Here is a 12,480-nt window from a genome sequence, read left to right as displayed (position 1 = left end):
TCACCCCCTTCCAGCCTCCTTCCCACTCCTCCCCACCCTCTTCTCTCATCTACACAGCACCCAGCCCCACTCCCACCTACTCAAAGGGTCAAGAGCAAAGACACCCGGAGAAGGCAAGGTCTAGTCCCAGCTCTTCCTAAGGAAGGAGGCCTCGCGAAGGGATTGCGCTGTGAGTGACAACCTTTCAGGAAGCGAGAGAAAAAAAAACACAAAAATCCAGAGACCGAGCCAGGGCTCTCGGGGACCGCGAAGCTCGCCACTGAATCGAGAGCACCGAGATCTGAAAACGAAGAGCCCAGTCCTGGGACACTCACTGCCTGCCATCGAGGGTATGTAGAGCTGCGGTCGGGAGCTCCCTGTCACTGGCACTGCCGCGCTAGGTGTGCGCCCGGCTTTCGTATTGGTATGCAGCGACCATTTCCCTGCAAGTCGCAAAGGTGGAAGCACTTAAAAGGATTACAGGCGTGATTTGGTGGCCTTTCTGAAAGTTGGTGCCTGAGGAGGAGAAACTGCAGGCTACTGCATGATGGATACAATTCAGCCTCCCAGAGAGTTTGCACCTCTCGCTGGGAAGCCCCTCGGAGTAAACCTCGGAGATCGAGAGCCCTCTGCACGGATAGGTACTCACCGCCATCCTTTCCTACTTTGCCTAATTGAAACCAGTATTCTCGCGTGTAAGGATGTTCTTTGTAGAGCATATAGTTTGGCCGCGGTGGCTTCTATAAGCTCACAGGTGCTAGAGGGTTGGATTTTTGAACTGGATATTTAGCTGTAAGGACGATGATAGAAAGAGTGGTACTGGAGACTAACATACCCTCGGACCCCTTTTCTTGGGGGAGTAAATCGTTAAGTAACTCCAATAAATAGGCCAGGTGGTGGAGCGAAGCCCCTCCCCCAGCGGATCGCTCGTGTTGTAAAGGATAGAAGGAAAATGGCTTGAGCTTTTAATCATTTTCCATTTCTAAACAGACCCATTGTGCGTTTCGCCCGGCGATAGATTAGAAAAGGACCTCTGGAAGGCTCAGGGCTTTTCAGAAAATGAATGATGCAGCATTTTAATTATTTGTTCTAGGGAAGATCATTTTGCTTCCATATTGGAATATTTAATCTTAGATATGGAGAGATTAGTGGGCTCGGAGATCCAGCAAAGCGGAGGGGGAGGTGGGAGGGGGTACAATGGGGAGAAAGGGCTTCTTGTCCTCCCTGTGGACAAACAAATGATGCCCGGGCGCTCGCAGCAGAAAGCGGTCGAAATCCGGGCTCCAGAGCCCTTCATCCCCTAACTTTTAGAGCTCTTCCTATAGCTTAGACACCCTACATTGAGAAAAAGGAAAGGAAAATGGTGAAATAGCCTTTTGGACATGTCCCAGATCAAGAACTTAGGGGGTTGTAGTTCACAGAGAACAGAGAATGATTGCCAAGGGGGCCATTTACTGTCACTGGCAAGCCTCCCAGTTACCCATTGATTCCATCGCATCTTGGGTTCCGATAAGATCCCTGAAACAGTCACCGTCTCTGCACGTTGGGTACAGAAGGTGGTGTGCGGGGGCCGGTGGTGGGGGCAGATGGTGAAGGAGAAGGGATTGCTCTCGTTCTGAGCTCAGACTGTTAGTGTTGGTCTGCTTCTCGGTTGAGACCCGGAGAAATAGGGTGGGTCTGGAATGTTAAGGGTGTGGAATGTTAGAGAATCCTGTCGGCCTGCTTACTTAGTCTCTGACAGCTACTGTGAACTGGCAGACACAGGTGCGGTCATTTCTAATGCAAAATACCATGCAAATATCCGATGACTGACTCTTAAGTAACGTTTTGTTGAGTTAGGTGATTTATATATATTTAGAATGGTAAGAAACTGATACATAAGTTGGGTTTTGTAAAAAGCGCTTTAAGAAACAATCAGTTCTACGGTCTAACTTTGAGCCCTTGGGCAAGTGAGTCCAGTTCTTTAGCGACCAGAAAGTACATTCCTTCCCCATGAGTTGGTGACAGGATTGGCGTGTGTTGCGGGGCTGGGGGGCGACATTGTGGAGGCACAGTTCCCGCTGACGAGACTCCTTTGCTGCACACTTGCCTCTCTCCAGCTTCTCTACTAAGGTGCATTTCCTCCCAGCAGGTAGGACTGTAGAACCATCAGGTGAGCCTTTTAAAACTCTTAGAGGATTCTTGTGAGCTCTGGTCTGGTGGCTCCTCTTCACTGAAACGTCTTCCCTCAATCATCCCCACCCTCAGGACTCTCTACCATCCCCTTGCCGAAAATATCACGGAGAAATATTTGGGGAGGGGGCGGGGCGGTGGTAGGAAAGAAAAGAAAGAATCTAAACCCTGAAATGCTGCCCCCTATTCCCGCGAGGTCTTTCCTGGTGTAAGAAGTGAAATGTGTCATTGTTACCCAAGTGGTCTGCGTATCCTTCCAGAGCATTGGTTTGTCTCTGGTTTTAAAGAGGTGGCAGCAAACACATAGCTGTTGAATCCAGGGGAAATCGAAGGCTTTGAGCTGCAGCACAACAAAAGGATTCCTGGTGCAAAGAGATCGAAGCAAAATGCAGGAGAAACTCGGTCCAAGTCGCTCAGGCTGCCTGAGCTCTTACTAAGGACACTCAAGCAGAATCAGCTAGATTCAGGTCTTCTGCTCTGGAGACCTGAATTTCCCTTTATCCCAGTCTTTGGAGGGAAGTGAGTGCTGTGAAAAGGATAATTCCGAAGGACAGTCTTACTTTTCAAACTGTCTACACTAGAGAGTGGAGATTTTGGGAACTAGAGGAGCAAACTAACCAGGCAATGGTTTCCTTTAGAGTTAAAATAAATTAAAAAATAAAAATTAAAAAATGCCTACACCCCTCCCCCAGTCCCAGCCAAAGGAACGTTTCCCCTTGGTTGATCTCTTCTTCCTTCTTGTTTTATTCTGACAATTTGTCATCTTGACCCCTTCACTTCTTTTCTCTCCCCTTAAACACACACACACACACACACACACACTCACACACAAACTGTATAGTCACGGCTTCCTAGTGCTCGCGCCCGACCCCATACTAAGCGCGTTCCCCTTCTTGGAGCTCATTTTGGTGACGTGGAAAGCCGGATCCAGGGTTACAGCACATATTAAAAAAAAAAAAAAAAAAATCCAACGCAAGAGAAGTCCGAGATTCTGCACCGTGATTGAGCCTGCCTTCCTCCCTGCCTTCCTCCCGCCCTCCTTCCAAGGATGCCCAATGATGTGCTGCCGGTACCCAGGAAGAGAAGCTACGGCGGTGGCAGCAGCAGCGGCGGCAGCGAAGCTGGAAGCCTGCAGCAGCCCCTTCTCCCTCCTCTATTGAGTGTTCCAAGCGGCAGTTCTGCATTCTAAAGAAACCCATTGAAAGGCCCATTGCATTCCCAGCACGTCTTAAGCTTGCTGCCTTTTATTTTTTTCCCTTGGTCTCCCCCCCAACCCCCCAACCCCCTTGCCTTCAGCTTCAGCAAAAGGAAGGAAGGGAGAGGGAGAGAGAGAATCCTTAAACTCAAGCTTTTTCTTTTTTTTCCTCCCCCGATGTTCAATGCTAAAAAAAAAAAAAAAAAAAATCTCCTGCAAAATAGGTAAGTCAAAGACATCTGGAGCCTTTCTTTTCTAAATCTCAAGGACCTCAAAAACAAGAAAAAGCATTTTAAAAAAAGAATGGTGAAAAGGAAATAACTTAAGTAGATTTTAATATTTTAAAAGGGATACAGGGAAGACTAACTGATACTGCAATGTAGCCTCATCTGCCTTCTCTCTTTTTTCATTTAATTGTTTCCAAAAATTGAGTATTGCATGCCTGAGGCAAATTTCTCTTTGCTTTCTTATGGGTTCTCCTTTCCTTACAGCTGTGTACATCATATGCAAGTTGAGTGCGGAGATTTATTCTTTTCACTCTCTCTGTAAATTATTGTGTTTTAAGTTAGAGGGTTGACAAAATATTTCCTTAATGGATGCATCTGTGTGGAAAGAAAATATATGCTAAAATCCGTTTATTTTTATTGATTAAAAACAATTCGATTTTGACTGGTATTTCAGTGACTCAGAAAGGGCAATCTAATAAAACTGCATTATTATAATTTATTTATGTATGTATTTTCATATACTGATGATATTAGGCAAGTAAAGAGAGCCAAAGAGGAAGGCTCTGTATTATTAGAATAGTGCACTGTATTTGTTTCTTCTGATGGGAAAAGAACGATGTCTTTCTTTGAAATGTATTTCATGTGATAGATCATCTATCAGCAGGTTAAGAATCCAGGTTTCCACTCTTTCTTGCCTTTAACTACCCAAATCTCCTCTAGCCAACCACCTGCCATTCCATCTTTTTGCAGGGTTCCTCAGTTGATCTCAAAGGCACAGATATATATTCCAAACTAAGCTCTGAAAGTGTTTTAATACAGACACTCCCCGGCTCAGCATCCTTTAGCTGTCACTATCTTTAGCTCTGACAATTGCATGGGCTTGTTCTTTAGAAAGGCTAATCACTCCTAAAGGATTTAAACGGCCAAAATAATACACATATGTAGAAATCATTTAATTAAAGGAGATGTTAATGATCTGCTTGGGCAAAAGGGGTTGGGGTATAGTGTGTTACTGAGCATGCACTATAATTAAGCATATTGTGCTCATTTCTTAAGAGAAATCTTAGGTTTTCCTGAGATACCAATCATCTTATACATCTCAACATCTGATACTGGTCAATGGGCTCATAATTTATCATACTCTTTAATAGCTTTGGGGTATGCCATGTCTTTTTATGAATAGAAACCCATAGTTTAAAGAACACTTTCTTCCATCAGAGTTTCAATCAGATCCATAATAGGCACCTCTGATATCAATATGATTTTTAACAGGCAAACAGGTGTAATGGCCAATGATTGCCATTATTACTGAATCTGCCTACCCCTAAAAGGAATCACTGTATGCAGTTTCCTTGCTTGCTCTAAGAAGCAATGAAGGCTGCTTTTGATTTCATGATATGCCCTTTACCAAATATGGCTTGATTCAGGAAAATGTCATCGCATGGTACAATATTTCGGTCTCCTAATTTTAAGATATAGGACATATTAAGCATGTTGATAGGTTATTTTGAGTGTCAGTTCAACAATTACTAAAGTTTTTATATCACTCTTAAAAAGCCCCACATGTATGAGACAATTAGAATAGAGCATATGACTAAAAGCTAAAAATCTGCATCTTTATTTCTGTTGCAGTTTTGTAATCAACCGCGAACGATGAAACCTTCTATAGCTGAGCTGCTTCACAGAGGGAGGATGCTGTGGATAATTCTTCTAAGCACAATTGCTTTAGGATGGACTACCCCGATTCCCCTGATAGAGGACTCAGAGGAAATAGATGAGCCCTGTTTTGATCCATGCTACTGTGAAGTGAAAGAAAGCCTCTTTCATATACATTGTGACAGCAAAGGATTTACAAATATTAGTCAGATTGCTGAGTTCTGGTCAAGACCTTTTAAACTATATCTGCAGAGGAATTCAATGAGGAAATTGTACACCAACAGTTTTCTTCATTTGAATAATGCTGTGTCCATTAACCTCGGGAACAATGCATTGCAGGACATTCAAACAGGAGCTTTCAATGGTCTTAAGATTTTAAAGAGGCTATATCTACACGAGAACAAACTAGACATCTTCAGAAATGACACCTTCCTTGGCTTGGAAAGTCTGGAATATCTGCAGGCAGATTACAATGTCATTAAACGTATTGAGAGTGGGGCATTTCGGAACCTAAGTAAACTGAGAGTTCTGATTTTAAATGATAATCTCATCCCCATGCTTCCAACCAATTTATTTAAGGCTGTCTCCTTAACCCACTTGGACCTACGTGGAAACAGGTTAAAAGTTCTTTTTTACCGAGGAATGCTAGATCACATTGGCAGAAGCCTGATGGAGCTCCAGCTGGAAGAAAATCCCTGGAACTGTACATGTGAAATTGTGCAATTGAAGAGTTGGCTGGAACGCATTCCTTACACTGCCCTGGTGGGAGACATCACCTGCGAGACTCCTTTCCATTTCCATGGAAAGGACCTGCGAGAAATCAGGAAGACAGAACTCTGTCCCTTGCTGTCTGACTCTGAGGTGGAGGCTAGTTTGGGGATTCCCCACTTGTCATCAAGCAAGGAGAATGCATGGCCAACTAAGCCTTCCTCAATGCTGTCCTCTGTCCATTTTACTGCTTCTTCTGTTGAATACAAGTCCTCAAATAAACAGCCCAAACCCACCAAACAGCCTCGAACACCAAGGCCACCCTCCACATCCCAAGCTTTATACCCTGGTCCAAACCAACCTCCCATTGCTCCTTACCAGACCAGACCACCCATCCCCATTATATGCCCTACTGGGTGTACCTGTAATTTGCACATCAATGACCTTGGCTTGACTGTCAACTGCAAAGAGCGAGGATTTAATAACATTTCTGAACTTCTTCCAAGGCCACTGAATGCTAAGAAACTGTATCTGAGTAGCAATCTGATTCAGAAAATATACCGTTCTGATTTTTGGAATTTCTCTTCCTTGGATCTCTTACATCTAGGGAATAATCGTATTTCTTACGTCCAGGATGGGGCCTTCATCAATCTGCCTAACCTAAAGAGCCTCTTCCTCAATGGCAACGATATCGAGAAGCTGACACCAGGCATGTTCCGAGGCCTACAGAGTCTGCACTACTTGTATTTTGAGTTCAATGTCATCCGGGAAATCCAGCCTGCGGCCTTCAGCCTCATGCCCAACTTGAAGCTGCTATTCCTCAACAATAACTTGCTGAGAACCCTGCCAACAGATGCCTTTGCAGGCACATCTCTGGCTCGGCTCAACCTGAGGAAGAACTACTTCCTCTACCTTCCTGTGGCTGGTGTCCTGGAACACTTGAACGCCATTGTCCAGATAGACCTCAATGAGAATCCTTGGGACTGTACCTGCGACCTGGTTCCCTTCAAACAGTGGATCGAAACCATCAGCTCAGTCAGCGTGGTGGGTGACGTCCTGTGCAGGAGCCCTGAGAACCTCACCCACCGTGACGTGCGCACTCTCGAGTTGGAAGTTCTCTGCCCAGAGATGCTGCACATCGCGCCAGCTGGAGCGTCCCCAGCTCAGCCTGGAGACTCTCCCCTTGCTGGGGGGCCGACGAGTGCATCACCTTATGAATTCTCAACCCCTGGGGGTCCTGTGCCACTTTCTGTGCTGATTCTCAGCCTGCTGGTTCTGTTTTTTTCAGCAGTCTTCGTGGCTGCAGGCCTCTTTGCCTATGTCCTCCGACGGCGCCGGAAGAAGCTGCCCTTTAGAAGCAAGCGGCAGGAGGGCGTGGACCTCACTGGCATCCAGATGCAATGCCACCGGCTTTTTGAGGATGGTGGAGGTGGTGGAGGTGGAAGTGGAGGTGGGGGACGACCGGCTATGTCTTCCCCAGAGAAGGCCCCTGCTGTGGGTCATGTATACGAGTACATACCCCACCCTGTTACTCAGATGTGCAATAACCCCATCTACAAGCCTCGTGAGGAGGAGGAGGCGGCCATTTCGTCAGTCCAGGAGACAGGGCGTGCAGAATGCGGGGCTCCTGGGACACAACCCCCAGGAATGGGGGAGGGTCTCCTAGGAAGTGAGCAGTTTGCTGAGACACCCAAGGAGAACCACAGCAACTACCGGACATTGCTAGAGAAAGAAAAGGAGTGGGCCCTGGCAGTGTCCAGCTCCCAGCTCAACACCATAGTGACCATGAATCATCTTCACCCTCACCCTCACCACCCAGCCGCCGGTGGGGCGTCAGGGGTAGTTGCGGGAACTGGGGGAGACTTGGCTGTGTTCCGCCACCATGAGAAGAATGGAGGGGTGCTGCTGTTTCCCCCCGGGGGAGGCTGTGGTGGTGGCAGTACGCTACTAGACCGAGAGAGGCCGCCACCGGCCCCCTGCACGGTGGGATTTGTGGACTGTCTCTATGGCACAGTGCCCAAATTAAAGGAACTGCATGTCCACCCTCCTGGCATGCAATACCCAGACTTACAGCAGGACGCCAGGCTCAAAGAAACCCTTCTCTTCTCGGCTGGAAAGGGCTTCACAGACCACCAAACCCAAAAAAGTGATTACCTCGAGTTAAGGGCCAAACTTCAAACCAAGCCGGATTACCTCGAAGTCCTGGAGAAGACAACATATAGGTTCTAACAGAAAAAGAAAATTAAATTAGTGCTTTTTTTCCAAAAGAAAATAAAAAGAAAAAAAATATCCCTTGCTCCCTTTATACTTGTCCCAATAACTCCATTCTCACAAACTTCCCTGCCCTGAACAGAACTGAAACCGCATGATAACTAGAAAATACAGATGTATGCTCTCCCCACTCAGATGTGATTCGGAGGAAGGGCCATACTCAGATCATTAATCAATGAAGTGCCTTCGCAGACTTTTGCCAGCAAATGTTATTATTTTTTTATACTGAAACTTGAGACTTTGACTGTGCCATGTATAAGGTATATTAGGATCGTTGTATTGATCCTAATTAAGTAAAATTCAATGTGTCTTTTTCTTTTCAGTAACTTTTGTTTTTAGTTGTAGTTTTGTTTTGACAGGGAGGGGGGAAAACAAATTGACATTTGTGGCTTTCGTTCCTCTTGCCCTCATGGCACAGATTCTGTACATGTATTAATAATGCAGTTTGCTGCATGCCTGGAAACTGCAAGGCGGGGAGGGAGGGGGTGGGTCTTGCTCGAACGTTCTCACCCACTCGTTTTTCTCTTACACACATACCCACACGCAAATCACAAATCTCTGCACATAGGTCCCTACACCTGCAGCCTCTTCCTTCTGGTGTAGGTACACACACACACACGCACACACACACACAAACACACCCCCCCACTCCCATTCAACCCAATCTAATTAGTTCAGGTTCGATCCATTCCTCTCCTCTCCGTAGCTTCACCTTCCCTTCACCCCTAGTGTACAGCTCACAGCGTCTCTCCTCCACCCTGGGAAACGTCATCTTCCAGGATGGAGCCAACTGAAGTGGAGGCCTGGTGGTATAACAGCCGTAGGCACTCACCTAGGATGAACACCTTCTTTGTGACACTTCATCCTGATGCCAAGATTTTTTGGAGAACATCTGCACTTTCTTATATATATATATATATATATATATACATATATATATATAAAATATAAAAAACATAAAAAAGCAACTGGGTATATATCACTAACGGCTTTGTAGGAAGCACTTTTAATGTTTTCTCTCTCACACACAAAGATTCAAAAGAAATGTGCATATATTTATTCTGTAATTTCAGTGATTATAAATTGTAAAGGTAATGTTTAATCATTGTATAGTGATTATGCGTCTGGTATAGCTTTCCTAATAAAAAGTTTTTGAAAAACATAATACATTATACATAGAGGATACAAAGCTTGAACTTTAAATTCCAGCTATGCCATGACTTTCATGCTCCCATTTTTTTTTTTGAAAAACTTTCTTTTACTTCTTATACACAAAGCTAGTTTATTAACAAGTTTGATGCACTGTGATATTGAAAACTCTTATAACCCATCATGCCCATCCCATACCAGGATATAAGTGGGACATTAAAAAAAAATCTGATTTATATAGTTCACCTCTTTCTCTTGGATTATGAATTTCAAACTTAGTACTCCAATGATGCATCATTTTTCCTAGGCAGGATGCAATTGGGAGAAAACACAGTAAATATATTGCTAAGAAGTACAGGATTAATTAGGAGGAGATGATCAAGGATCCATGAATTGTATGATAGTTAAAGACATAATAAAGGAAGAGGAAAGTGAAATTGCTCTACTTTTTAAAAACGTACACTAAAATTACTTACACACACACACACACCAACCAATAAAAATATAAGGCCTTGGAGCCAGTTTGTCAGAATTCTGTTATCTGTTGTCACTGTTATATTATAGCTACTTTTTTTCCCAACCACTTACTGCAACCGGCCCCAAACATGCTTGAACAAAGACAGGATGCTGAAAGAGTTTTTCTTTCTGTATGACACTAAAATATGTTGAAAAATTAATCTGACAATAATCCAAGTTATGATCCATTTACATGTGAGCAAAACCAAAGAAAATTGGATTTTTAAGGTGCCAGTATCTTGTTTGTGGAGGAAACTAAACTGATACGAAGAAACTCGAGAGCTTTGAGGCAGGCACTTATCTCATCGGGCCAGTAGAGGACAGCAGAGCTCCAGAGATTCATAGAACCTGTAGCTGCAGAATTACGCAGTGAGCCCAATGTTCTCTGCTAGTGTTTCCTCAAGTTGCCCTTAGTAGAAATTATTATTATGCTTTGAATGTAACTCACTACAAGTCACTGATGCCTTACATCACATTTTTTCCATAAAAAAGGAGGCTAGTGGCTTCTAAAACTCCATAACTGATATAAAACTAAGGCATTGTAGTTAAAAAGAAAAAAAAAAAAACACATGAATGTCTAGAGTAACCTATTTATATATCTCTTGATTAATTATATTTGGGTAATAACATAGATATGCATAAAATAAAAAACACAAGTATATCAATATGAAATGCAACTTTTCAGGGCTACCTTGCATTTGGTACATTATACCTAAACCTTTTGTCCTCCATTATTTGAAGTATACTTTGGAATTAGTTCAGATGAAGAAAAGCCCATGGACATGATTCACTATTTCTCTATATACAATATTGAAATGCAACTCTTCTTATGCAAGAGGATCAGACCCACTATTAAATCGGTGTCATTCTTCTTTGTTTCTTATTTTCTTTTTACTTTCCCATAAGTCACCTTTTTTATAGTTATCTCACTTTCCTTGTTTTTTCTAATCATCTCTCCATCCTTCACCTGAAGTCTTTTTTTTTTGAGGCATAGAAAGTTAGTATTAACTTTTAAGTGTTTTAATATCAGATTTATGAAGTCCCTCTAAGCTAGTTATTTATCATGTCCCCACTCCTCCTAATCAAATATTTTGATGAATAGTAGAAAGATGTGCATAATAAAAATTCAAAGTGCAAAGCTACTTACCATTTCGTTAATAACTGTGCATATATTCATAACATGGCATATTATCAGACTAAAGTACAATTCCTAACAATCCCAGAGCTTTTGACATTTGAAAACTGAGTGTCCATAAACCATATCAAATTATAATGTAATTTGATAATTATAATGTTTATATTTTATTTATTAAATATAGAAAGTAAGATTATCTTGTCTGAAATATAGGTATAAATTTTACCCTTGAATTAGGAGTAAATTTATTTAGTGAAAATAAATTTATATGAGAATGGAATTTTGTATCAAAGGAGGTAATATTTTGCTTCCATAGAGTTTTCTACCCCCTTGGCTAGGCCACTTATTTTAGCTGTGCATTAGAAATACTTAAGTTAGCTTTACATTATAATACCAGATATGTTTTCTTAAAGTACCATGGGTATTAATATAGGTCCTATGATTAGGATTTGTTCTATGTTTTTGCTGCAGTAAAATGATTATTTTTAAGAAAAAGATAGATTACTAATTCACTTCATAGTGCTGGTCAATTAAACTGAAGCAGACCCAGATCTGACAGATGTTTGTTACTATTATTTGCTATTTTATTACAAATTATAATAATAATATTTGAAAGTAATAAAATGTATTGTAATATCCCTTTAACTATGAGCTGGTGAGTAGAAAATAATTGAAAGTGAAATATTAGTTTGATTCAGTACTAGTTTTAACACATTATTTTTCTATACTGTATTATTATGTGAATGCTTTTATGTTATTTAAAAAGCTGTATTATTTCATCTAATTGCAAAATACTAAAAAATATAAGGATGATGACCACCATATTTTAAATAAAAGTTTAGAGAGAGATCACAAGAAAAGTTTAATTATTGAGCTTGAAAAGTTTTTTTTTCCTTACCTAGGAATATTGGTTTTAAACCCTTGTTATCTGCAAAGAATATTTATGTTTAGATTATGAAAACTGATAATGCAATTGCAGAACATAAGGATTTTTCATTAACCATTGCAACACATTATTTTGATTCATTTAGTGTAAATTAATTGTACATACAGTACTATCCTTTTGCAATTATGTTGTCTAAGCCAATAAATGTTGCATTTTTGTAAAATGGCTATGACAAAGGAATGATTAACAAAATGCTCCACAAAATATAAGACATATGACTGTAACGAGTCAAGATAATATGAGAGGAAATGGTAATAAAAAGACTTCATCTTAAGTCATTTGAGCAATTTGAATTTGAGCTTAGACATTTATAACTTATACTTAGCTCAAAATCCTCAACTGTGAAAATTCAGGTAAACAGAACATAAATATCACGAATTTCACTATATAAGTATTCTGTTTAATAAATATACTATATGCCTTTTAAAAGAAATGAGTGATAACACATGTATAATTGGGCAATCATGCGTGTGTTTATATAAATATAGTACTATTATATATGTGTATACACTGTATATACATGTAT

General features: G+C 41.7%; 1 protein-coding gene across 1 annotated transcript; it reads left to right on the top strand.

Annotated features, from left to right (window-relative positions):
• Positions 1-508: 508 nt before the first annotated feature.
• Positions 509-8,296, top strand: SLITRK3 (SLIT and NTRK like family member 3). The gene is made up of 2 exons (XM_036851509.1): positions 509-620; positions 5,206-8,296. Exon 2 carries the CDS (start codon positions 5,227-5,229, stop codon positions 8,164-8,166), a length of 2,940 nt encoding a protein of 979 aa, XP_036707404.1. The 5' UTR covers positions 509-620; positions 5,206-5,226; the 3' UTR covers positions 8,167-8,296.
• The last annotated feature ends 4,184 nt before the right edge of the window (positions 8,297-12,480 follow it).

The sequence above is a fragment of the Balaenoptera musculus genome, chromosome 4, assembly GCF_009873245.2.
Source record: "Balaenoptera musculus isolate JJ_BM4_2016_0621 chromosome 4, mBalMus1.pri.v3, whole genome shotgun sequence".
In the NCBI taxonomy this organism is placed as follows: domain Eukaryota; kingdom Metazoa; phylum Chordata; class Mammalia; order Artiodactyla; family Balaenopteridae; genus Balaenoptera; species Balaenoptera musculus.
The sequence above is the reverse complement of the archived record's forward strand: the minus strand, read 5'-3'. Positions and strand labels throughout refer to the sequence as shown.

Excerpts from the sequence above, each read along its gene's own strand:
- SLITRK3 (XM_036851509.1), top strand. The coding sequence starts at position 5,227 with ATGAAACCTTCTATAGCTGAGCTGCTTCACAGAGGGAGGATGCTGTGG.